A 27,181-nucleotide genomic window follows, 5' to 3' on the forward strand; every position below is an offset into this window, starting at 1 on the left:
GAGGAAATGAAATTAAATGCAAATAGACATGCACTGACTAAATCTGAGTTTCCCAAGGTTATTATTTCCCTAAATGCCAAGTCCCTGGGGTGAAGGAGGGGCAGCATCAGCCTGGGCCAGGCTGGCAGTGTGGGGGCTCAGCCTGGCCCATGGCCCCATCTCCAGCAGTGCCTGGGCTGAGGATGGGCACCAGCACTGGGAACACTGGCAGGCCTGGAGGCACTAATGAACATGGGAAGGGTGTTAAACTGGTTCTATCTCCTTTGGAACCACCCAGTGCCACCCCTGACACAGGCAGGGACACCTCCCACTGTCCCAGGTCACTCCACGCCCTGAGCAGCCTGGCCTTGGGCACTCTCAGGGATGCGGCAGCCCCAGCTGCTCTGGGCACCTGTGCCAGGGCCTGCCCACCCTGCCAGGGAACAATTCCTCCCCCATACCCCATCCAACCCTCTCTATCAGTATGAAGCCATTCCCTTGTCCTTCCCCTGGCTCAGCTAAGGACACATCTCTGCCAGAGGCACACTGCTTTCTGCTTCATGCTTGGCTTTTCCCCAGGAAGATGCTCTCTGCAGGGCAGGACAAAGACACCCAACGGGACACACAAACCAACGGGACACACAAACCTGCTGTGAGACCCAGCAGTGCTTTGGGCACCACCCCTGCCCAGGCTCTGGTGGCCTGGCAGCTGCAGGCACAGTGACAGCTCCTGGCACGGGACAGCAGTCCTGCTGACTCACCCAGTACAACTCCTGCCCAGAGCAGTTTTTCCATAAAAATAAACCCAGCCCTAATAAATAAATGCATTCCCATCGTAAAAGCCCGATTGGTGGCTGGGAAGGAAGAGCCTGAGCCCGGCAGCAAAACAATTTCCCTCTGGATTGGAGACTGTGGCCTGTGCTCCAGGGAAAGCACTTCAGAAGGAGCCCATTTCCCTGGGGAGGGGGACAGGGGGACCAGCACCGAGGTGGGGGGACCCCAGCCCAGCACAGCCACTGCTGCAGCAGCTGGGAAGGAGCGGCACTCACTCACCAGGGGGATTTAGGAGCTGGCCCAGCCCCTGGCAGAGCAGACCTGGGGGACACATGAGCATTTAGCAGGGAGCCAAGGGCTTTTGCAAACAGAAGCTCAAACAAACATCTCTCATTTCACAGATGGTGCTCACAATTTACAGCTGGCACATTTAAAGGCCACCTCGGACACATCAGTGCTCACAGCCACAAGAAATGCCCTAGGCCTGCAGCCTCAACATTTGCACTCCAAGGAGCCTCCCTCTGAAATCCACAGGAGTTATTTCTACAGGAATGTCAGTAGGATATTCTGAATCAAAATATCATCAGAATGCCCCAACTCCTTTCCCTGCAGCTTCCCAGTTTGGGTGGGCACAGGCTCCCGATGGGCTCGTGGGGGCTGCCAGGAGAGATCCCCTCCTGAACAGCTCCCCAGCACTGCAGCCCTGGTCCACAGCTAAAAATCACAGAAAACTGTGAGGAACACAAGGAAAACCCCAAAGTCCTGAAGCAGAGCTCAGGGATGGGTGTCACAGGACCAGCAGAGGATCTGGCAGCATTTGAAGCAGCACAAACCCCGAGGCAGCTGCAGACCCTCTCACGGCCACAGACCCTAAATGTGGGCAGGTGAATCCAGGGCAGCCCCAGAACCCCAGCACAGCAGCAGCAGCTGCCCCAGCCCAGGGCACAGTGCGGGACTGCCCGGGGCTGCCTGCAGAGCCACATTTCTCAGCTGCCTGGCCAAACAGAAGTGGCTTTATGGACACAGGATTCGGGCAGCCCGCGCAGCAGGGCCGGAGCTCCCGGACACTGGCACCATTCAGACGCCCTGCCCTGGCCCAGCCTGCAAACACAGGGCAGGGCTGGGCACTGACCCGCTGCTGGCAGCCTCCTCACCCTCCTCATCCTCACCAAAGCCAGCCCCACTGAGGGCAGAACCCCCTGGAGCTCTCACAAACACAGCCCCTGCTCCTGGGCAAGCCAGGGGAGCGACAGCCACACACACTTAGAATAAAATCAAGTTAGCTGCTTCATTGAAAGACTGGATTAAAGACATTTGATTTAAATATTTGGGGTCACAGAGAATATCTGCCCTGTGTTAGCCCCCTGAGGATCCATATTTCAAACTTCAGCTACACACAGACCAAAACCCTGTGTGCTCCTGAATGTGCAGAAATTATCTCACAATCACTGGGCTTGTGGAAAAGCACCAAATGCCACCAGCAGTGTCAGAGCCACAAGCTGCCAGTGCTGTCCTGTTCAGCCCTGTTTCAGCTCATAGAACTCAAGGCTCTGGAGCTGGCACAAGCACCTGGTTGAGTGCCAGCCTGCTCACCTAATCCCTGGGGAACAGCACGGTGCCTCCGCTCCCCAGAGCCCCACACAGCTTTAACTCACTTATGCTGCTGAATTCCTCTGCAACTTCCCCTAAGAAAGAAATCATCAGGAAGAGACAACTCTTAGAATCTAAAGTGTGAATTTGGCAGCCAATCCTTGTAAGGTCTCAGCAAGACCCAGGCTCACAAACCTCATTCTGTGACAAGACACACCATCTTTTCCCCCTTGAAGGATAAACTAAAGCCATCCTGTTGGGGAATGGGATGTGACTGACTGCAGAGCTTCAACCAGGCACGAGAGAGAGAAGCATCTTTGCTCTGTATGTATCATATGTACAGCACAGCCTCGATTTGGAGGTGTCCTACCTTTGGGAGGTCTGTCCTGCTGTGGGATGATCCCCATGGAGCCGGTACGGCACAGGGTTGGGCATCCCTGGGTGAGGACAGGCCACTGCGGGGCTGCTGCAGCTCAGGGTTTTGTGGCAGGAGGAGGATGATGGAAGCAGAGCAGATGGTGAAGCTGGATGAAGCCTGTGTCTGTTCCACACTTACCTTCCTGCCTGGAGAGCCTGGCAGGGCCTGGAGCCATCCTGAATGCCAGAGAGAGAGCTGCACCCAAACCCAACCCAGCCAAGGGAACAGCTCACCATGCCACAGCTCCTGTGGCCCAGTGGGGACTGGGAGCATCAGGGACTACGGGAGGGGTGGCAAGGACAGTGTCCTGCTCTGGGAGAGATGGCAAGGACGGTGTCCCTGCACTGGGAGAGATGGCAAGGATGGTGTCCCTGCTCTGGAGGGGTGTCAGGGACAGTGTCCCTGCTCTGGGAGGGGAGCAAGGACAGTGTCCCTGCACTGAGGGGGGAGCAAGGACAGTGTCCCTGCACTGGGAGAGATGGCAAGGACGGTGTCCCTGCAATGGAAGAGATAGCAAGGACAGTGTCCCTGCTCTGGAAGGGGAGCAAGGACGGTGTCCCTGCACTGGGAGAGATGGCAAGGACAGTGTCCCTGCAATGGAAGAGATGGCAAGGACAGTGTCCCTGCACTGGGAGGGGAGCAAGGACAGTGTCCCTGCACTGAGGGGGGAGCAAGGACAGTGTCCCTGCAATGGGAGGGCAGCAAGGACGGTGTCCCTGCAATGGGAGAGATGGCAAGGACGGTGTCCCTGCAATGGGAGGGCAGCAAGGACGGTGTCCCTGCACTAGGAGGGGAACAAGGACAGTGTCCTGCACTCGGAGGGGTGGCAAGGATGGTGTCCCTGCTCTGGGAGGGGAGCAAGGACGGTGTCCCTGCAATGGGAGAGATGGCAAGGATGGTGTCCCTGCAATGGGAAGGCAGCAAGGACGGTGTCCCTGCTCTGGGAGGGGTGACAAGGACAGTGTCCCTGCTCTGGGAGGGGAACAGGGACAGTGTCCTGCTCTGGGAGGGGAGCAAGGACGGTGTCCCTGCAATGGGAGGGCAGCAAGGACGGTGTCCCTGCAATGGGAAGGCAGCAAGGACGGTGTCCCTGCAATGGGAGAGATGGCAAGGACGGTGTCCCTGCAATGGGAGGGGAACAGGGACAGTGTCCTGCTCTGGAAGGGGAGCAGTGCTCCCGCCGCCCATCCCGGGGATGCACAGGGCGTGCCCGGAGCTCCAGGGGAACAGGCTGCATCTCCTGGAGATGTGAGCAGATCCTCACGTGGTGGGGAGGGGAGCCGCTGTGGGAAAGTGCTGCGGGGCTGGCCGGGGCTGGCAGGAAGGAAATTCCCCCAGCGGAGCCGCCACGGCCAGGGCTCCGCCGCGGCAGCTTCAGGGACTCAGAAATAACCCGGCCCTCCCCAGGGAGGCACGGCTAAGGTCACTGCTTTTTCCCTTGAACTTTCCAGATGAAGGAAGCAATAGCAGAAGCAACAGCACAGATTTGGCCGGAGATCAACTGTACTGACAACAGTCACAGGATTGAACTCAGAAGAAAAGTCCTTTGTGTGTGTTGGATTTATCACCAGATGGGCCGGGCAGCACTGGGGAGTTCTGCTCAAAAATATTCCACATGGGCAAAACCATCAGAGCTGGAACCCATGGCAGTAACTAATTCCACTGCTTAGATCGAGTTAAAAACAGAGGTAAATGTTTGGTGCCCATTAAAAATTCAAATGTTAAATTGTGTTCTTCAGCAGACTGCTGAAGTTGAGAATAAGAAACAATTCTGATTAAGTATTAAGGACGGAGAGTCTATAAAACACTAATTACCATTGTACTTACAGGGAATTTGGCCTGTTGGGCTTAATCACTTCTAGTTCAAGATCACTCGAGTTCAGGCTGGGCTGGGGAGCGCTGTTGGAGTTGAGGAAGCTGTTTGCATTTGAAGAGACGACAGATTCCAGGCTGGAGTTGATGATGCTGTTCCTATTCTCCTCTAAAAAACACCAAAACCCAAGAATCATCAGCTGCCACTGCAGCCAAAGTGAAGAGCAAATGGCTGGGAAGGCATTGAGCATTCCCAGGAAAGCCTGTGCCAGTGCAAACAGGGACGTGTCCCCAGAGCTCGGTTAGTTACAGACACATTACACATTAAACCACAAGAAATACCAGGTGCTCTTTGGCTCCTTTGGGTTCCAGATGCAGTGAGCACTGACAGCACTGTGCATCTCAAAGAGCCACCGAGCCCAGGCCCCCTCCTCAGCTCTGCCAGGCCACCCAAAATCCCATTAACTCATTTCCAGGAGCTGCCTTTGCCACTGGAGCAGTAATTGCACTTGTGAGAAGCAATTAGCAACGCTGATGGCACGAGAGCAGCCCTGGGCAGAGAGTGGCTGCTTCTGGGATGCTGCTTTCCTGAAAGAAGGCACCAGCTGGAAAACACACAGTCCTACTGCAAGGATACCTCTTTCCAAAATTATTTTTGTGGTGCACAATAACATGGTCAAACCACAGCCCAAAAGCATGTAGTGAGAGGGAATCCTTGTTCCCAATCTCTTTAAATTCCACCTCTTTTTGAGTGAGGAGAATGTGCAATATTAATTTGTATCCTGTGCGCATATAAAGGGGGTAAAGGAGTGCAAGAGGAACTCCTGGGTGGTGTGAAAGGTTAATCCTGAGCACACAGCAGAGAGGAACTGCCATAAAACAGCCTGGCAGGAGGGTTGTCTTGGGGTGCTGGTGCAGCTCTGCCATCACCCCAAAGGGAAATGCCGCATCAGCCCTGGAGCTGCTGCATTTCCCAGGTACCTGGGCAGAATGAGCACCTGCAGGGCAGCAGGACAGGCCTTGGTTTAGCTCAGGTTGAGCTTCTCTTCCAGAGGTGAGCCAAGGATGGGTGACACTGATACATGTCAACGTGTTCTGAAAGTGGATTTCATTAATCTCCATCTGCAATGAGCCACCATGGGAACAAGCAGCACAGACATTTCTCTGTCCCCAGCTCTGCAAAAGTTCAACCCTCAGGGCACCAGCACCCTGGGATAAAAAAGATGATCCATGCAGAAGACTAAGAGGGAAAAGTGAAGAAAAGCAGAGTACTGACCTCCACACAAATACTGACAGGCAGATGTGATAGCCAGCAGATGAAGAAACAACGAAATTAAGTTGTCTAAGGACTTAAAAACCTCAAATTCCTCTGCTTTTGCATGTGCCAGAGGAAGTTTTAGGCAGCCCACGAGAGGCCACCTGTACACAGCTGGGCAAGGTCAGGAACTGCCTGTGCTGAGCCTGAGGAGCTGAGCTGAGCCCCTGGAGCGTGCACTGACACCAGCTCATTATTTGCAAACATCTTCTGCCCAAGGCTGGAGGCTGGGAATAAGCTCCATAAGCTTGGCAGCTCAGTGTGGATTGTCCCTCTAATCTCCAGAGCAGCCACCAGCCAAGAGTGGAGTCCTTGTCAGCCACAGAGCTGGGAGTGAATCAGCTCAGGGGGATGAATGGCAGAATCTGAAACTCCTGCTTCATTTTATTTCCTTCTTGTTAAAAGGCTGGAACTGTACCTTGCTTCATGCTTCTGAAAGCTCATGTGAAGGATTCTTAGCTGGAAGATTTGATTTGGTCTTACAGCTGCAGGAGCAGAGCTGCCCATCAGCTCAGGAGCATTTCCAGCCTGCAGAGAAAAGAGCCTTTCACCCCTTACCCAACCTTCCTGTCTCTAATGGGAAGTCCGGCAGGCAGAGCCACCGGAGCCTCCCCAGAGGCTTTGTCTCCAGGAACCCTGACAACTGATCCAGGGCACCTTGGTGACAGTGACCCCAGGGAGCAGAGAGGGGATGACAAAAGAACTGATAAGGAAATGGTGTTTGCTGTGTTGGTGACACTCGTGTCACAAGAGCTACTCCCTGGGTCAGATGTGGATAAAAATGTAAATGTTTAACAACAAAATAATCACTAGAATCATAGATTAATCATGATTATCTAATCTGCTCCCTGTTGTGCTGAACATGATAGTTTTTTAATTAGACACAGCTTGGTATGATGAATCCTAGTGAAAATAGAAAGATACTGGACTTGGATGAACAGGTTTCAAGTGATGGAAAATCCACTGTCCCACTCCACTTCTTTTTATGTCAAACTGCTCCCAGTCTTAAAATTTAGAACATTTCTAGCTTCAATTTCAACTTTCAATTTCTGTGCTGCTCAGCTGGGCTTGAGCTGCTGCCTAAGCCCTTGTGCTTCACCCTGACTTCAGAGCCTGGGTCTCTCTCCAGACCAGTGAGAAAGGAAAGGAAGAAGAAAAGAAGAAGAAAGGAAACCTCACATATTTCTCGTGATGTGCAGCAGGGAAGGCAAACAAAACAGTAGTGGCTTCCCAAAGATACAGGAGGTTATAGACTGTCAGGAGGAACACCAAGAAAATGTTGTTTCACATGGGAATAAATAAATGCAGAAATAGAGAGATGAGCTCAGTTCCTCTCCAGGCATGGGGAGGATGGCACATGGAGAGCCTGGAGGCTGACAGGCCACTGCTTAGTTAGCAGCAGATAAATTACTTGGGCTGAAAGTTTTCAAAAGCAGCGTTTGATATTTGAGGCTTCACCGAGAGTCGTCCCACACCATTTCCAGAGCACGCTCGGGGCACCTCTGCTTCCTCAAACCCACGCGGATCTTTCCGAAAGGAGAGTGCCTGCTAGTTAACAGTAACCTAATCAGACAAACCCACGTGTCTGGGGAGTCAGCAAAGCCCACAGCAGCCACTCTGTGCGCCCTGGGGAGCTGCCCATCCCCTGCCCTGCTCCACTTGTGCTGTCCTGCTCACCAGGAGTCTCTCCCGCTTTTTTACCAAACTGGGAGAGCTCCCTGTGTGCAGCTGCCTGGCTCCAGGAGCACACGGCAGGAAGGACCAGAGAGCTGGGAACTGGGTTTACTCTGTAACATGAAACAACAGCCTGAGCAGACACATTTCTGCCACCCCATGAGCAGGGCTGGGGCCTTGGCTCTTTCACCCACATATCTGGAGCATCAATTAGTGACAGAAATGGAAAGATGAGCTCCAACATTTTTGAACTGCCACGGTACATAATCCTCAGGAAAATGCCGAACCTCCTGGCCGAGTTTTCCTGTCTGTAAAAGGCAAAGTGCCCGAGGGCATCCCAAAAGGGCCGCCCTGTGGTGGCTGCCCTTGCCACAGGTGTGGCACCGCGTCCTGGCAGCTGATGGCAGCGATGACGGGCCCAGGAACATGAGAAGGGGACACGCAGGGGCCCGTCAGGTGGGGAGGGGACAGCAACACTTTATCCTGTGCTAAGGCAGCCTCATGCAGAGCCCCAGTTAAGGGCTTGGATGCCAGGAGAGATTCCACTCCCCACCAACACGACAGCAGAGGAAACCAAAGCCTGGCCCTGTTATGGAATCAGCCCTTCCACTGACAGCGGGAAAACTGCAGGGGAATGGCAGGGGATGGCAGGGGGACGGCAGGGGATGGCAGGGGATGCCAGGGGGATGCCGGGGCGATGGCAGTCTGTGAGGCACGGCTAGGGCACAGCTGGAGGCAGGCAGGGAGGCACTCACGCTTCTCGTTGGGCTGGGCCGTGTGGAACAGCGTCAGCGGGCGCTCGCTGCACGAGGGAGGCTTCGACTCCGTGCTCTTCTTGCGCGATAACAGCAGCTGCGAGTTCGACGCCGGAGCCTCTGGCACCGTGTTAAATATCTGTCAGAAACAATAAACAAGTTGTTCTTTGGCATCACCCTGTGGAACGGGACAGCTGCCCACCTGCCTGGCAGCGCAGCCTCTGAGGAGGACACGCACTCAACAGGGCAACGTTTTGGGGACAGATTGCTAAATTCCATGTTTTCAGTCTGCCTGCACTCCTCTTTTTTTCGCCTAAGAGGTACACTGCAAACAGTGAAGAACTCTGGCACTCTGCTGACTTTTGGGGGTGCAGGTGATGATGGGCAGCCCAGACAGACCAGCAGTGTCCCCCCTGCGCCCCCACTGCGTGACCCCGGCGCCCACGCTCCCACGGCTGCAGGCCAGCTTGGGAAAGTCTTTGCAACTTCCAGCTACAGCTGTCAGAAAACTGAGTAATCACATTTTTCTCAAGGGGATGAAATTTTAAAACTGCATGAGCCCAAAGGGCAGCAGCCTTGCTGGTTGCTGTTATTTGGTTTTGTACTGCTCCTTTTCTAGACCCCGCAGGCTCAGAGAAGGGCAGTGACCCCTCCAGACCAGCTCTCCCAAAGCCTCTCTCCATTGCTGGGAGTCCATTAAACCCATTCCTCAGTGTCCTTCCTGCTCTCCTGCCCCTGCCGGACAGACAGCTGGCACAGCCAGGCTTTCCCCACAGGAGAAGCACACGTCGGCACAGCTCTCTGCTCAAGACAGAACTGATGTGGACTTGGAGCCGTGATGCCACCCCAGCCAGGCCAAGCTGCTTTCTACTTCTGCCTTCGCTGCCCAAATGCGCAGATCCGTTCCTCCTTTCCAATCCAAACCCGACCAACAAAAGATCATAATCAGGGAACTGGCTGCATTTAGAAGAAAATGGTATTTTTTAAAAAGCACATGTAGCCAGGGAGGGCTGGCCAGAACCTCAGCCCCACCGAGCCACCACTGCAGACCCCAACATCCATGGCCAGCAAACACAAATGCATCAGGATTCAGATCAACACTGTGGATAAAGCCAGTACTGGATAAACCTGGATTTAGTCAGCAAAGCAGGAGCCAGCTGAGGTGTGCATCTCACTGGTTTGGTTTAGCACTCATCTCTCTTGACACCAAGGACAAATTCCCATTAAACAGTGGGAAGGGGGAGAAAGGGAATTTCTGTGATGGAATCACAGCCATGCTGACACACAGGGATGACCATAAACAAGGCTGGCTACCAGCAGCAGTGGTTACACAGCCACAGCCCAAGAATGCCAGCTGCCCCCTCCCCAGCACAGCCCCATCGTGGTGCCACTGGCCATGGGGAGAGAGGGGGCTGCCATGGGCAAAGAGAGACCAATTCCTGTCCATAAACCACTGACATGGAAGAAGCAAGGGCAGCCATTACCTTCTCGTGGTTCTCTATTAAAATCTCAATCACAATGTTCTGGAATTTGATGTCCATAATGGCAGCCACAGTTTCCTCTTGAGGTCGAAGCAGCGTCGGCCCAAACACCACACCCAGATTAGCAACAGTCATCAGGTTCTGCTTGTGATTATCTGCAACTCTGGGAAAAAAAGAGAAAGAGAATGAAGTAGGTGATGGAACTAATCCACAGGGAACCCCCTCCCTGCCCTCCCTGCCTCGTGGCTGGCACAAGGCTCACAACCCTGTTTACATTTTTCACGCTCCTGGTGAGCTCCTTGAAGGCTCAGCCATGTGGAAAAGTACAAATTTAACTGTTGTGTTCCTGGGGACCTCTCAGCCCCCATGAACTGACTAATCCCATAAAACCTCAGTCCCGCGCCAGCCACTGAGCCTCCTGCTGCAAACCCCTCCCAGGAAAACATCTTGAATCATTAATGCTTGAAACCCTTCTGAAAACAAATTGTTGGACCTCTGACACATGCTGCTCTCCAACTCAATGAGTGACCTCATATGTTCCAAAGGCCAATTCCTTCCCAGCCATTCCAACACCAGAGGTCAGTCCCCTCTGGCCCAGCCAGGCTGCTGGAAGGCCAAGATGGGGCTTTGCCCCCAGATCCCCACGTGTTCCCCTCTCCTGGCACAAGACGGGGACCCAGGGACACCCAAGCCTTCCTCCTCACCACCTCCACCTCCTTCAGCTCACAGGAGGGCTCAGAGCAGCTCAGCAAATGAAGCAGCTCACGCTGAGGATGGGGCACCCTGCTCGTGGTGTTTGAGGGGTTACCCTGGAGCAGCTGCAGCTGGCACCTGGTCTGAGAGGGGCAAAGCCCCAGCAGCCCTAATGGGGCACGTCCTGTGCTCTGCCTCACCCGAGGGGACACAGCAACAGGGACACAGGCAGGCATCCCACTGCTGGGACACCTGTGTGCCTCCTGGGCACTGCTGGGACACCTGTGTGCCCCTGGGCACTGCTGGGTCACACCTGTGTGCCCCTGGGCACTGCTGGGACACCTGTGTGCCTCCTGGGCACTGCTGGGACACCTGTGTGCCCCTGGGCACTGCTGGGACACACCTGTGTGCCCCTGGGCACTGCTGGGACACCTGTGTGCCTCCTGGGCACTGCTGGGTCACACCTGTGTGCCCCTGGGCACTGCTGGGACACCTGTTTGCCTCCTGGGCACTGCTGAGTCACATAGGGACACCTGTGTGCCTCCTGGGCACTGCTGGGACACCTGTGTGCCCCTGGGCACTGCTGAGTCACACCTGTGTGCCCCTGGGCACTGCTGGGACACCTGTGTGCCCCTGGGCACTGCTGAGTCACACCTGTGTGCCCCTGGGCACTGCTGAGTCACAGAGGGACACGTGTGTGGTGTGTGCCATGACCTGCAGTGCAGTCCTGCAGCCCCAGGAGTCTTTCTTGTGGTTTGCTCCTGACCTCTTCAACCAGGAAATGTGGTGGCTTCAGGCTGTGTGCTCACACAGTTGTAGCCTGAGGGAGTTTTAGTGTCTTTTCTTTCTCTTCCTCTCTCGTTTCCCTGGACAAATGCAGCAGGCCAGCACACAGTGAGGCTCACACTCCCTTGCTGGACTGACCCTAATATTTACAACCATGAGTTTCTAACATTGATCTTGGGGTCAAGACATTTGTGTGCAAGCTCAGCATATTTCAGCACACTGCAAGCCCAGGCTGGCTAAAAACAAAAGATGCTTTCCATCCTTTTCCATCCCAATCTCACCTGAACCAGCAAAGAACTCATCCCTACATACAGTTCCTCAGGCAGGGCACATCACAGGGGGGCTCAGGGCTGCTGGTTTAGCTTCCCCAGCAGCAGCACCAGCCCTACCCACTGCCTGGGCAAGGAGCCTCACACTGGTGCAATTTCACCCCTGGGGAACATGCTGCTCACACCCAGCCAGGCTGGCCATCCCCACCCCTGGGCAGGCACAGAGCCTCTCCCCATCCCCATCCCCATCCTCATCCTCACCACAGCCAAGAGCTCACCCAGCTGCTCATGGCCATGCCAGCACTGCTGAGCTGGGAGGGGAAACAAACTCTCCTGAGGGAGTCACAGCTTCATGGAGGCAGAACAGGTTCAATAACAAGCAATTTCTACTGAATAATACTTAAATACTAAATAATACAAATAATAAATAATACTAAATAATACAAACCCACCCCCCACTCCCACCCACACCACTCACAAACCCCAATGACAGTTTTGCATTGCAAAATTGCATTTCAGACACACATTCACATGCTCCTAATTGGATAGGGAAAAACGCAGCTGCAGTCCAAATGGCTTTCAGAAGCATTAATAAAATAATAATTTTAATGATCTTCTGTGGTTAGTAAAACAATGTTCATTTATAAAAAAAACAACTGAATTGATCTAAGTCGCACAAAATTAGGTGCCTCCATTTCTCATTACCGTTACCATGTCCTACATCACTCTAATAAATTGCACTGTCATCAGCTCATTACAGGGAGGCAGCTGAGCGTGGTCCTGGCAATTATTTCAGACCGGGCTATTAATGGCTCCCCAGGCAGGACATGGTCCCACAGCAGCAGCCCAGGGCTGCCCGCTCACCCACGGGTGCTGCAGCACCACCTCCAGCACCACCCCCTGCTCAGGGAGCTTTGCTCTGCCTCTGGAGCTGTCCTGCAGCTGTGCAACCCAGCTCCTTTCTGGAACAAACCTCAGGGCCACACCAACTCCTGCTCTGCAGCCCGGGTACTTTTCCAGCAATAGCCATCCCTGTACCAGGTCAGCACAGCCGTGCTCCAAAACATGATTCACCTTTCACATCCTTCAAATTCCCCATCCATTACCCACAGGATAATTCACTCTAAATTATAGCTCCTCATCATCCTTTGTACTAGGAAATAACGCTGCAGTTTCTAAAGATGGCTGTTCTCAGCCCAAAGTGGGCTTAATGCTGGGGCTGTTCAGCAGGGACTGTCAGTGCCATTCCTGAGCTGCTCTTTACAAGTTTTCCAAGCAGGCACTGTATTTTCCTTTTAACCTGCTGTTTCCTTCCAGCCCTTGATGCACTATCATTGATTTCTACGGGTCCTTTTTCTGCTCCCCACTTTACAGGAGGACCTCCAGCACAGGAGAAAGCAACAACTGATGGAGGAATGAGCAGAACCTCCTCACTTCCCTCCTGCTCACAGTGGCTTTGGGACTCTGGGCTGCTCCTTCTCCTGGCAGCACAGGGTGGTGCCCTGGGGATCAGGGGAGATCAGCCTGGGGGTATGGGACAGGCAGAGCCCCTTTGATCTTGGGGTCAGGGGAAGTTCTGTGCCCAGCACTGCCTCCCCAGCCAGCAGCTCCACCAAGATCTGACCCAGCTGGTGTCACTGGGACAGAGCCCTGCCATGCCTGGGGACACCCAGCCCAGGCAGCACCATCCATCCCCAGGCAGTGCTGGGCGCTGGCAGCACCCAGCTGGTGTCACTGGGACAGGGCCCTGCCCAGCCCATGGAGCACCATCCGTCCCCAGGCCATGCCCAGGGTGTCCCTGCACACCACTCACTTCTCACTCCCTTCCAGCAAAACAAAGGAGAGCAGCAGCGGAGTAAATCCACGTTGGGTGTTAAATTAGATTATGCCCGGGTTGCCTGGATACTGGGTAATCACTGCCATGACCAAACACAATTTAATACGGGGTAATTGGTAGCCAAGGTTCAGTGCAGGGGAAGCAGGGAACAGTAAATGTTCCAGTGTGGTTGGAGCTCCTGTGGGTGCCACAGGGGCTCCTGGCTCTGCTCCCACAGAGCTCCTGCCTCCCATGTGTGGAATTACTTCCTACATGAATTTTATAGATGTATTTATATGTATGTATAAACTACCGTGTGTTTATTTTATATATAAACACGTATTTTATATATAGAATGCATGTATCTGTATCTCAGCCAAAAGTGCCATTATTAGTTCAAATATCTTCCCTGATTCAGAACAAAACTCCTGAGCAAACAACCATCTGAAGGGAACAAAAGGAAAGTCTGGAGTGTTTCTATTTCCATGCCTGGGACAAACATTTGCAATCAAAGTGCTTGTTGTGGCTGGCCTAGCAATTCCTCCTAGGACAGAAAATAATGTAGCTCATTCCTCCTGCTACAGGTGAAAATCCATCCCCTGTCTGCCACCACCACAAGAGCATCTGTTTTATGTGAAAAGCCAGTCACACAGAGGCCAGCAATCCCCAAAATTATTGAGGCTGCTCTGGGCAGTTTGATAGAAATTGAACACCTTTGATCTGGACATACAGGGAAGGTAAAAAGCAGAGGGAGTAGAGGCAGCACAGTGGGTGGAGAGGCACCTGTGGCACCAGAGCCACCAGCCTGGCTCCCATAAAGGTATCTGCAAAGACTCATGGAATCATCTAGGTGGGAAAAGCCGCCCAAAATCATCGAACCCAACTGTTCCCCAGCACTGCCAAGGCCACCACTAAGCAATATCCTCAGGTGCCACATCTGCACAGTTTTAAATCCCTCCAGCAATGGTGACTGCACTGTTACCCTGGGCAGCCTAGGACAGGGCCGGACAACCCTTTCAAGGAAGGAATTTTCCCTCATGTCCAACCTGAACCTTCCCTTGTGCAACGTGAGGACATTTCCTCTTGTCCTGGCACTTGTAACTCAGGAAAAGAGGCTGGCTCCCACTCACTTGCCTCCAACCTCCTGTCAGGAGCTGTGCAGAGCCACAAGGTCCCCCCTGAGCCTCCTTTTGTCCAGGCTGAGCCCCTTCCCAGCTCCCTCAGCTGCTCCTCATCAGCCCTGTGCTCCTGAGCTTCCACAGCTCCCTTCTGCCCCTGGGGCAGCACAGAGCGCTGGGCCTGGGGAGGCTCAGCAGGGCTGGGCTTTGTGCAGCACACACAAAGCCTGCCTGCTTATCCAGCTGGGACCCCTGCCCTGGCAGCCCCCACTCCCAGCCGTCAACCTCACCAGGAACGGACAGACAGACAAACGGACACACACAACTGGGGGCATTTATCAGATGGCAGCCCCCACTCCCAGCCCGTTAACCTCACCAGGAACGGACAGACAGACAAACAGACACACACAACTGGGGGCATTTATCAGATGGCAGCCCCCACTCCCAGCCCGTTAACCTCACCAGGAACGGACAGACAGACAAACGGACACACACAACTGGGGGCATTTATCAGATGGCAGCCCCCACTCCCAGCCGTTAACCTCACCAGGAACGGACAGACAGACAAACAGACACACACAACTGGGGGCATTTATCAGATGGCAGCCCCCACTCCCAGCCGTTAACCTCACCAGGAACGGACAGACAGACAAACAGACACACACAACTGGGGGCATTTATCAGATGGCAGCCCCCACTCCCAGCCCGTTAACCTCACCAGGAACGGACAGACAGACGGACACAGTGGCCTGAGCACACACAGCTGGGGTGTTTATCAGATGGCAGCCCCCACTCCCAGCCGTTAACCTCACCAGGAACAGACAGACACACATGGCAGCCTGAGCACACACAACTTGGGGGCATTTGTGGGATGCAATCCAATGAGTTCTGGGAGATGTCCTGGGTGCATTTTGCACATTACTGGGTTTAACTGGGCTGTGACTGATGAGTGCAGAGGGGCTGGGGGGGCACCCCTCAGCCTCCCCCATTTCCAAGGGGCTGCTGGAGCCTGTCCCCAGAGATGGCAGCCCTGCAGCTCCCTGGGGCGTCTCCCTTCTCACCCAAAGCCACGGTGGGTTTCCCAGCTGGGAATGTGTCTGATGGCTGGGACTGCAGCAGGTGTTTATTGCAGGAATGTGTGACTGGCACCCAGCACAGAGCTGGTGAAACCAGTGATGCAATTCCAGCTGCAGCAGCACCCACTGGTGTGCCTGGCAGCTAAATCAGTCAATCACACATTCCTACATCGTTCCTAAAAGGCACATGTGAATGGCAGGAGGTGACAGGGACACTGGTCTGCGGTGGCTGCTGGCAGACAGCCATGGAGAAGCAGGGAGCACAACCAGCTCTGCTTCATCTTGTGTTCAAGAGCCACGCAGATGTGGCACCTGGGGACACGGGGTAGTGGCGGCCTTGGCAGCGCTGGGGATGATGATCTGGGTGGGTTTTTCCAAATTTAAACATTGCATGATGCCCAAGGCAGAGCACACAGGTACAGAAGGCCACACTCCCACCCTGCACCACCATCCCTCCATCCTGCCTGCTTATCCAGCACATCCCTGCCTGCCTCAGGCTGCTCTGGATGCAGGGCGCTCTGCAAGGGCCCGAGGAGCCCGGAGCAGCAGCAGCAAGCTGGGCTCACTCAGGCACACAGTGGGAGCTGGGAGCATGGGGAACGTGGGCAAACCCCACTGGGACCATGGGGAATGTGGGCAAACCCCACTGCCTGCAGCCAGGTTTGAGCCGTGGGCTCACAGCTCTGCAGCCTCCCCAGCCCCGCTGCTCCAGAGAGCAGAGCCAAGCCTGAGCAATGCACATGGAGGCCAGCAGATCACCAGGGAGTGACAAAACCTCCCAGTGAAGACAAGGGGAAGCTTGCTGAATGCAAACCCCTCGCTGCTCTCGGGCTCCCTGCTCGGCTGGGACCAGAGCTGTGCCTGCGCTGATCCCGGGCGCTGTGACTTGCTCCAACAAGACTTGCTCTTTCTCCTGGGTGGATCTGGCCACAGCTGGATGCTTGGGTTCACTCCCAGGGAAAAAAAAAAGGCTCATGTTGCACTGAGAAGACACGGAGGCCAAATGTGAGGCTCAGTATCAGCGAGGCAGATCAGCGTGAATACCAAACGTGCTGCGACTTGCAGGGAAACACGCAGGGAGCTCAACGCTGCTGCGGCTCAGGCATCCCTGACTGAGCCAGAGGGGTTTCCAAAGCCATCCTCTGCAGCTTTGGGCACGCTGAGCTTGAGGGGGGACCTCAGAGCGACCCCAGCCCTGCTCACCAACCCTCAGCCCAGGGCTGAGCGGCATCGGGCTGGCAATTCCCTGTGCCCAGCAAGGCAGCACTGCAGGTTTCCACTGACAGGCACGGCCAGAGCTGATGTGAAATGTCACCATGGTTTCCACCTGCACAAACACAGCCAGCAAAGGGGCCTCAGGCTCAAACACCCCTGGGGAGAGGGCTGGAACAGGGCCGGCCGTGGCTGCAAACCGCGCCACTGTACCCCAGTGCCCGAGCCTCAGCAAAGCCCTGCTGCAGGGGCAGCTTTTCCTCCAAAACCAGACCTCAGTGGTGCTGCCACGGTGCAATAACAACCTGCCCTGGCCAGCAGGGCAAGCAGAGCCCGACACAGCAGGTCTGGGTTAACAAGGAGCCCTTTGAAAGATGTGCCGGCACGGCGAGTGCCACGCCGGAGCTACAACCTGCTGCATGGAACAGAGCCAAAGCAAACGGGCTCCCAGAGAGCCTGCCGGCAGCAGCAGCCCTGGGGTGAGCAGTGCAGCTCCCACATCCCCACAGAACCATTCCAAGCCAGAGGCAGGGCACAGGGCCACGTGCAGGAGGTGCCAGAGCACACCTGCACCTTCGCACGAGTGCAGCGAACAAAGGAAGAGCAGCAGAGGGGGGCTGACTTGTCCCTTAGAGGTATTTTGGAGCTCATTCACATCACAAATGCAAGGTTGGAGCTCATCCCTCCGAAATACTGCATTCCTAGAAGATAGTGCTGGAAGAAAGGGAATGTAGGAATAAGGAGCTTTCAGAATTAAGGATGTGAACAGCAGCAGGAAAAATGCTTCTCTCACCTTCACCAGTGGGACAAGGTGTTGCCCAATGACTGGAAAGACCCCTCACTCCCCCAGTTCTGAGCCCCCTGCCACACACACATGGGCTGGAACGAGATGGCCTTTAAATGTCCCTCCTAGCCCCAACCTTTCTGTGATTCTGCAGGCCAGGGATCACTCAAACATCCTGGCAAAAACTGCAGCTCAAAGATATCTTGGCATGATAAATGGTGATTTCCAGTCTCCTTTCTTCTGCTGAAAGACTGTCTGACTAAAATCTCTCTATCTGAGTTTGGTTCTGGGTCTGCTCATACAGAGCCATCAAAGGATGTGCTCATGAAGCATCTCCATCCCACTCTGTCTGCGGGGACGGTGCAGACACCACCAGGGAGACTCCAATCAGTTATTGGAAATCTTTTGCTCACTCTCAATTCAATCTCTTTCCATATCCAGTTTCAGTTTCACTGTGATAAGCAATTAAAGAATTATGTGCTATCAACAACCTCTACCCAACAACACCAAGCTCAAGCACAAGCCCACAAGAATTCACACTTGAGAAATGCAAAATGCCTGGTGCTGCTCCTGGAGATCCAGGAGGAGCTCAGCAGAGACGTTCAACCACAGAAACTCCCCAGCAAGCCCAGCAGGTGCTCTGTTACAAGCTGCTGAATCATCATGCCAGGCTGGTGATGCCAGCTTTAGTCCAAGACCCCATTATCCCATCTCCAGACTCGAGTCCTGTGCAGGATGTGGGTGCAAAAGAACCCAACAAGGGACTGCAGGCTCTGGGGCACATTTCCCTCCAGCTAAAAACTGGAGAGCCTGCCTGAAATACAAGGAGCTTTTAGAGAAGCGTGGAAGGAAAAGCTACCAGCACCCACACAGCTGCTCCAGGGACAATCCAGACAGAGGGGGTTAAAAGTTCATCTGCAGAAGCAGAACAAAACCTTTAGCTAATTTACACATTACAGGAAGCCAAGCCCAAAAAACCCAGCGTACACCTACAGGGCTTTTTGTGGTGGTTTGTAATTCTGCAGAATCCAGTATCTTATATTAAAAACAAAAGCAGAGGAGTGAGAGGGAGGCAGAGCTGGCAAGGGCAGGCACACAGTCCTGCAGGGCTGTCTCGCCCCTGCGGAAGCATCAGCGGCTCCTCCACCAAAACACCTGAGGGAGAGGAGAGCAAAGGGGAAACCAAAGGTGCTGCTGCTCCCCACAAGGCTCTGGCACCTCCAGCTCCAGAGCACAAACCATAGAATTGTGGAACAACACAATGGGTTGGGTTGGAAGGGACCTCAAAGCCCAACTCATTCCAACCAGGGAAAAAGGAAAAGGGGTAAAAGAGCAGAGCATGAACCTGACCCAGGACAGGCAAGCCCCAGGCAGGATTCTCCCTGTCCTGCAAGCTGCATGTGCCTACAGGGAGTCTCCTTCCACATCACCTCCCTTTTACCACCCACAGGAGCACCCAGATCCTTTGGGTCACTTGAACTCCATGGCTTTGCCTGGATCCAGCACTGCCATGACCCAAAAGGAGCAGAAAAAGGCACTGGGCATAAAAATGGCATTCCCAAAGGCAGCAAGGAGGTTTACTGCCTGGTCCAGCCACACCAGCTCAGACACAGCTCCCTGTTTGCTTCTGGCAGCCCACGAGAGAGGGGCATCTCAGAGGCCTCAGCGGCTGGTGGAAATTTCCAGAACATCCTGGACAAGAATGACTTACTGGAAGCAATACATAAATCAAGGCAATGAATAGTTACCAGCCAGCAGCATAAACAGCTGCCACGGGGATGAAATCAGACCTGCTGTGCCAAGAGGCGCCCGCCTCCTTGCCGGCTGCACCTTGGGGGAAAGCAGCCCAGGGAAAAGCACATTGCTGGGGGAAAGCAGCCACCCTGGCCCTGCACAGGAGCCCTGCAGGCTCCTGGAGCTGTTGGGCACAGGGGCAGCGTGGTGGGCACCGCAGCAGCTCCTGCAGGGCAGCGCGGCCCTGGCACAGCGCGGAGCTGCCCCTGCTGAGCAGAACAAGCCCTGCTTCATTTCCAGGCACAAGACCTGGAGGAATTTCTTCTCCTCCTCCTTTGCCAGCAGTCCCTGGTTGAGCAGCGAGCCCTCCAGAACACGCCAGGCTCCACGTCCAGCCCCTGCCCCAACGAGGGTTTTGCTGGATCCCCATGAGCAGCTGCCCTGCGGAGCCCATGGAAACCAAGGCCCTGATAAACAGCAAACAATTTGTGCAGGAGATAACAATCGCTGTCATCTTGGTTAAAACACGTAAACTAGAAAACCCCGCCACAGCAAAACCAAAGGGAACCAGCCCGTGTTGGCCAGGCCACAGCTGGGAGTGATTAGAGATAATTAATTCTGCTAAACACACGCACACCCAGCTCGGCTGCAGCCTCCTCCATGGCCTGACCTTGGCACAAGAGCAGGGGGTAAATGGATCAGGGGCTGTGTGGGGCAGTGATGCCAACCCACAGAAGGGCCTGGGAGCCCCACAGAAGGGGCATGAGCCTGGCACCATCTGTGCTGGAGAACCCAGACTTGCTGCCACAAGAACAAAGCAAAGCTCAGGTGTCAAATTATGGCCATGCATGAAAAATAATTCCCTAAATGCTTGAAATACAATCACAGTGAAAACCCCCTGCTCTGCACCTCCACAGCATTGGCTCCTGGGTGAGAAAGTACACTACAAAAGAAGAAGGAGACGGGGATGATATTGCAGCTCCACTGACAAAAATGGCAATTTTCTGCAACCAGCTCCACTCCAGCTGCCAGCAGCCCTGGCACAGCAACCACCAGCCCAGCAGCACCACAGGCACCTTGTTTCACTTTGACTTATCTGGCATTAAAACAAATTGGTTTAATCACAGAATCCCAGACTGGCTCAGGCTGGAAAGCTGAAGGAGCAGGGATGGGGACAGCTCCTGCTCCCTGGGCCACAGTGAACAACTGCTTGGACACGTGGGCATGAGGCAGAAGGCAGCATAAATGGGCTTGGAGATGCAGCAAGAGGCAGAAATTGAAATAATTGTCTATCAAAAGGCTCCTCTCCCTCTACCCTGTCTGTGCCTGTTCCTGAGATTTGTCCTCTCACTCCTCTGTGCCCCTCTATCTGCACCCCAATTCCGTGGCCCCAGCTGCCATGGGACCCACCACAAGGGGAAGGGCACTGCTGAACCACCTCCAAGGCACTCATCCTGGCTGATACTGGGCTTAATAATTGCTATTTTTGAACATTTCAGCTTTCTTACCAGCTTTATTACTGTTAATAAAAACTGCAGCTTCATCACATGAGGAGCCCCACATCCCCCATCAGTGCAGCAGAGCACGTACACCCCAAAAACAGAAGTCAGAAACCACCCAAGACAGGCTCTTTCTTTACTTGACCGACTCAGCCCAAGTTCTGGTTTTAGTGTCAGAAATCTCCACAGCAAGACTGTGAGAAATATTTTTTTAGCTCATCTGATAAACATGCAAATCTTGATTATTCATACGTTACTTAAAATAAAAAACCCAGACAGAAACAGATGAGACAAACCCCTGCAAGCAGGGCAGCCCAGCTTGGCAGGGGCAGCCAGAGGCCCTGGGCTGAGCCCCTGCTGGCTGTGGGTGCCCTGCTCTCAGCAGCACCGGACCCAGCAGGTCCCACCCTCTGCAGCATCTCCCTGCAAACATCTGCTGCAGATGTGAAGCTTTCTCTCCATTCTTGTCTGGAATCTGGCTCAGTGGCACTGCAGCCTCAGGCGGCTCTTTTAGAGAGTAATGGGCACAAACCCTGGCCCTGGCTGCCCCATGGGCACTCCTGGATCAGGGCAATGGGCACAGCTCCTGGGTCAGGGCAATGGGCACTCCTGGATCAGGGCAATGGGCACAGCTCCTGGGTCAGGGCAATGGGCACTCCTGGATCAGGGCACAGCTCCTGGATCAGGACACTGCTCCTGATCAGAGCAGGAGCTGCAGGAGCAGCCCCACAGGGATGCTGTGAGCCCACACCTGGGCTGGCTGTGCCTCTGCCCCCAGGATCCCCCAGGAATGGCACCAGGGCTGGGGAGCTCAGCAGGCTCTCGCTCCTCAGCTTCCTGCCCTTCTCTGAGATAATTTTTTTCCTATTAAATAACACTATGAGCTGTTTCTCTTCCTAAAATAGCACACACCACCACACACACTGTTTGTTTGGTTTGAATTCCTTCCCCACTAAAGCAGCACAAACCCCACTGTAAACCTGACTCCATATCTCTATTCCATCACCAGGTTTTTCTTTAAATGGAAAACACTGAAGCAATTACAGATTCCCTGCACATACAAAATCACCCACTTTGGATGGGAAGGGACCTTAAAGCTCACCCAGTTCCACTCCTTGCCATGGGCAGGGACACCTCCCGCTATCCCAGGCTGCTCCAAGCCCCATCCACCCTGGCCTGGGACACTTCCAGGGACCCAGGGGCAGCCACAGCTTCTCTGGGCAATCCCATCTGGCTGATGGGTGCACCTGGAACCACGGGGCCTTGGCTTCAGGCTGCAAATGCCGAAGGTTTGAAACCAACACCTAAAGCAGCCATTTGGTTTCTAACAGCCTTGCCAGGGACCCTATGGAGCAGACACAAGATCTGGTGACAAGAAAGCATCTGGAGTTGTGTTTAAGCCTATTTCAAGCATCATCTGTTATTTTTTCTTTTAAACAGATAACTTGGATTCTTGCAGATCTCCTCCTGAGCAGTTATCCCAATTAAGTCATTCCCCAGCTCTCCCAGCCCTGCTGCTCCTGCAGCACTGGTGCAAACAGCAAGGGCAGGTCCAACCCTGCAGCCTTGAGGCTGCCACAAACACCTGATGATGCTTTCACTTCTAAAACACTAATCAAAGGTTTCCATGGGAACCTGCAGGAGCTGGAAGAAGATGGGAAATTACAGGTCAGCTCTACCACCGAAAGAAAAAAAAATTATCCCATTCCTTCGCCCTCGCAAAGTTTCAAGGTAACACAAAAATATTGATTCATCAGGGTGCAGAAAGGCAGAAAATACGTCCCAGAGCAGTCATTTGTTGCGTAAAGAAATCACTTTTAGTCCTTCAATGGCAGGTTTGCTCTGAAACCACGTGAGGAGCTTCAGCTGCGCTCTGCCTCCTGGGCAGCCTGGGGAGCCAAACCCAGCGCAGGCCATCCAAAGCAACACAAGGTTCCCAGCAGAGAATGGGTTCCTGGTGCTGCCATGGGGCTGGGGCTGGCTGGGCAGCTCCTGTCCTTCATCCCTCCCTCCCTCATCCTCCCTCCCACCCCTCTCACTCTCTCGGCCCTCAGTTCACTCACACACGGGTTTCCCGTTGCCAACCAGAAATGACTCAACACCACACACACACAAGGAAACTTTTCCACCACTATTAACTTTCAGAGGAAATGGAAAAAGGAGAGAAAAACACATCAGTCATAAACGTACTTTGCCAAATGGTTCATGAGCAAGTGCAGCATCTGCCTGTTTTTCTCCGGGAGCCGATGAACGAGGCTGTGGATCTCCGACACCCTGGACTCCTGATTCTCTAGCTCTGCATGGGGAACAGAAGATGATTTATCTCCACATTAGGGGGCTGTTATGGGAAGAGGCCTAACACTGTCCCTGACAGACATCCCAGGGAGCAGCTCCATCCCACAGCCAGGCACTGCAGATGCTGCAGTGAGCTGAGAGCAGACACCACGTGCACAGCATGGTGAGCAGGGCACGGCTGCCTGCAACCAGGGCGATTCCAGGGATGGGAATGCGGGCACATCCCCGTGTTCAGTGTGCCCAGTGCAGGCCAGGCTGGAGCATCTGCTGCTCCACAGGCTGCCAGGGTGCATGGTGCCAAGTGGGAGCTGCTGGAGGAGGCCAGCACTGCCATGGCCATGGGTCACGGGGCTGTCCCATATCCACAGGCTGCACAACTGCCAACAGAAAATCCCCTGCTCCCAGCACAGAGACACAACCCTGACGTGTGAAGCAGCAGGGAGCCCCTCAAAGCCCCCCTAACCCCGTGGTGCAGTTCAACAGCAGCCAATGGTCCCAGCCACAGGAGCCGCCACCAGCACCGCTCCTGGCACTGCCCGCGCTCCCTCCTCTTCCTCTGTCACCCCCAACACCAGCCTGCTCCTGCTCCAGCCCTGCTCTGCTGGCCAGGACCAGCCCTGGGGAGGTAGCAGGGCAGGGGGATCACAGCCTCTGGCAGAGAGGCTCCTCTGTGGGAGCCACAAACACCAACAGACTCACTCGCTGCTTTGATGAAGCTCCTTTGAAACTGGTACATCATCAGGGGCCCCGGGAGCATTCTGGAAGATAAAAAGGAAACAGGCACAAAACACATCTGAGGAACACAATCCACACTGAGAAAGCTTTGCCCCTACAATAAACTCAGCTCCGTTTTGAAAAGGGCAGAATTAAGCAACACCGACTCTAATTAATTCCCCCATCAGAAGGAGTAAGATCTATGCAAGGACCTTTGATTTATTCACCACTAAATTAATCTTTAATTTTAGCATTCCTTCAGTAACACAGCTTCAGTGCATTGCTGAGCCCATGACTTCCAAGGAACTTTGAAAAGAAATTGAAAAGATAAACAAGCCTAGCTGTAAAACTTTCCCAATCCCCATTGCCATTGTCCCCTCCCACTGCTGCATCCCTTCAGAGGGACACACTGGTGCTGCCCACATTCCTCCTTGCTTAGCCAACAGTTCAGGCTCTGGAGCAAAGGTTGCCAATCATGCAAAATTCTGTGATTTTCTAGGCTGAGATCCACCAGGCTAATTACCCTTATCACCCTAATTGGATTTAGGCTCTCTCTTGTGCTCCCTCAAACACAACCCTGCACACAGCAGTCGCTGAGAGTGAGGAGCTGCGGTCACAACAGGTAGGAGCACGTTGTGGATAATGAGATGCTGATGCCTGCCAACACCCAACACTGTTGGGAAGATCCCCAGGACGATACTGGCCCGCCTGACACACACAAATCAGAGCTACAATAAAGCTCAGCACCAGGTCTGGAAAAGCTCCTCAGCCCCTGCCCTTACACAGCACTGCCCTGCCCTTCTGCCACGTGCTCAGAAGGTGGGAGTCCACTGGGAAAAGCTCAGGGAAAAGCTTAAATCAAGGCAGGGGATGCAAGAATGAGCTTTTTAAATCGTGTCTGTATAATATGTGTATCTGTCAGAGCTGAGTGTGTTCTCCAGATCCTACTCAAACATACTGGAAAGCCAGAGAAAAGCCAGGGAAAAGCCGGAATAAATTCCCTAAGAGCAGTTTCTGCTCTGTATCTATAAAAGTGCTGTTGTTAAGGGTCTGCAATAGCAGGCAGTAAAATGCCAGGCCAGCACCAAACCCCTCCTGAAGCCAGGCGAGGCTCTTCTCCTTACCTCAGGTACGTTTTCAGTGCACTGGTAATGGTCTTGATCTCCCACTCTGCACAGATCTCTGTGTCTGTCTCTGTGGCTGTCTTGGGATCTATGGAAAAAGACCAGAAAAAAACAGTAACTGAAGGAAACTGAAGACAATTCCAGCTGGTGCCAGCTCAGCTGTGTGGGGAGACCATCACACCCCATTTTATTGCTGTTCCCAGCTCAGGACAGGTCTGCAGGGGAGTGGGGCTGCAGGACAGGCCAGACTCAGCGACACGGGACAAGAGAAGGAAAAGGGAATCCTCCATCCTGAGCAAGGACAGGGCAGTGTGGCTTGGAGTGTGCAGGACACCGGGCACAGCAGTGACAGCCAGGCACAGACACAGGGACCAGGGACCCTCCTCCCCACAATGGGCAGCACTGGCACCCTGCAGCCACCTCGCCACCCAGCCCTTGGCTGGCAAATACAGCCACAGGCACCTGCAGAGCCCCCTGCGTTAGGGTTAGGGTTAGTCACCTGCACAGCCACCTGCAGAGCCACCTGCACAGCCACCACCAGGCCAGGGGCAGTGGGCTCAGGTACAGCACTGACACCCAGATGGTGGCAGCTCCCAGCCAAGGCCAGGAGCACTGAACTAAGGCCAGGAGCACCAAACTGAAGCCAGGAGCACCAAAAGGCAAGGCCAGGTACATCAAACCTAGGCCAGGAGCACCCAACCAAGGCCAGGAACAGCAAGCTGAAGCCAGAAGCACCAAGCCAAGGCCAGGAGTGCCAAAATGAGGCCAGGAGAACCCAACCAAGGCCAGAAACACCAAACCGAGGCCAGGAGCACCAAAAGGCAAGGCCAGGAGCACCAAACCAAGGCCAGGAACACCCAACCAAGGCCATGAACATCAAGCTGAAGCCAGGAGCACCAAACCAAGGCCAGGAGCACCAAGCCAAGGCCAGAAGCACCTAGTCAAGGCCATGGAAAGCCCAGCCTGGAAGTGCCCCATGTGCTGATCTCTCCTGCCTGGATGCTGCTCCACCAATGGTCTTTGCTGACTCCATCTGGAAACTCAGCCAGATCCTGCTCCCAGCAGAGCACCTCTGTGGGGTCCCTGGTGTGGGTGCCCCTGTGCCAGGTGTCCCTGTGGAGCCTGGGTGCCAGAGCTGCCACTGTCCCCAAGGCCCAGGGTGACACAGCCCCAGCTGCCAACACCATCTGCTCCCACTGGCCCAGCTCAGGGCCCTTTTGCCTCTTCACACACACAAATAATGCACCTTTGAGTTTTAAAGCCCCGTGTAAGCACTGGGCAATTTTTAACCTACTTAAAAGAATGCTGTGAATAGAGATCAGCTTTCCCTCAGGGCAAAGGGTTTATTTTAATTTAAAAAAAAACATCAAGAGGCAGCTTGGAAAGGTAAATACATAAGAAATGCATATTCACACAAAGATCATGTGTGTCTCAGCAATCACACAAATGACCTCCATCCTCCTGACTCAGTGCCCAGGAAACTTCCTACAGCACTGCCTTTGCAAGAAGAGAATTTTAAGATAAGGAGTCAAGATAAGTTCGGCATAGTAAAAAAAAATAAAAACGAACAAAACCCCCCAGAAGTTCCATCTTTTTTTTACAAGAAACTTTTTACCCAAAGCAGAGCAAACAGCGTGTCTTTGCAAAGGCTCAGGCAGCAGTTTCTAGGCAGGATCACTGAACATGAGGTGAAATTCCACAGTCGGTCCCATGAAAGGGCTCAGAGCAGTTAATCAGCTCCCCTTGACCTTCACATTTATGAGGCTGCAAGGAGCTGCAGCAGCTGCAGCATCTGTCCCCAGGCAGGGGCTGTGCCAGCCCTGCCTCCCACAAGGACACACTTCCACAGGAACGGGGCCACGTGGAACCGGGGCTGGAAAAGCACCCACGGCCACGGGCAGCATTAACCCTGCAGCTGCTTTAACCCTGCTGCCAACCCCTGCTCTGGTGTCTCCCACAGATTTCTCCAGGGTGAGGGGCAGCAGCTCATCACCCCAGTGGGATTATCAGGGAGAGATTTCCTAACTCCCAGCGGTGAGGGGCTGGAAGGAGCCCCACTCCCACTCATGGCCCACCTGGCAAAGGAGCAAGAGCAGATCAGATGCTGTAACTCACCCTGTGCAGAGCTCAGCCCTGCTGGGGCCCCACAGCGCCACAATAAACCCTCTCATGGGAGCTCCCACTGGCGAGACTTTGGTTATTTGTGGGGTTTTGTCCCATTATCTGTCCTCATTTTGATGGCACGCGGTACCTGGGGAGAGGA

The 27,181-nt window shown here is 54.1% G+C and overlaps 1 protein-coding gene across 3 annotated transcripts in view; it reads right to left on the reverse strand.

Moving 5' to 3' along the window:
* The window catches only part of ARHGAP26 (Rho GTPase activating protein 26), a 103,155-nt gene that overhangs the window by 18,580 nt on the left and 57,394 nt on the right, over positions 1–27,181 (reverse strand). For all 3 annotated transcript variants that reach the window (XM_054287716.1, XM_054287715.1, XM_054287717.1), the window contains exons 15-20: positions 24,919–25,006; positions 23,780–23,838; positions 22,976–23,081; positions 9,802–9,961; positions 8,318–8,456; positions 4,589–4,742 (exon numbers count right to left, since the gene is read on the reverse strand). In XM_054287716.1, the coding sequence (XP_054143691.1) occupies positions 4,589–4,742; positions 8,318–8,456; positions 9,802–9,961; positions 22,976–23,081; positions 23,780–23,838; positions 24,919–25,006 (706 nt within the window). The remainder of the gene's footprint in view (positions 1–4,588; positions 4,743–8,317; positions 8,457–9,801; positions 9,962–22,975; positions 23,082–23,779; positions 23,839–24,918; positions 25,007–27,181) is intronic.

The sequence above is a fragment of the Melozone crissalis genome, unplaced genomic scaffold (genome assembly GCF_028551555.1).
Source record: "Melozone crissalis strain CALT ecotype California unplaced genomic scaffold, PUWL_Pcris_2 ptg000061l_1, whole genome shotgun sequence".
In the NCBI taxonomy this organism is placed as follows: Eukaryota; Metazoa; Chordata; class Aves; order Passeriformes; family Passerellidae; genus Melozone; species Melozone crissalis.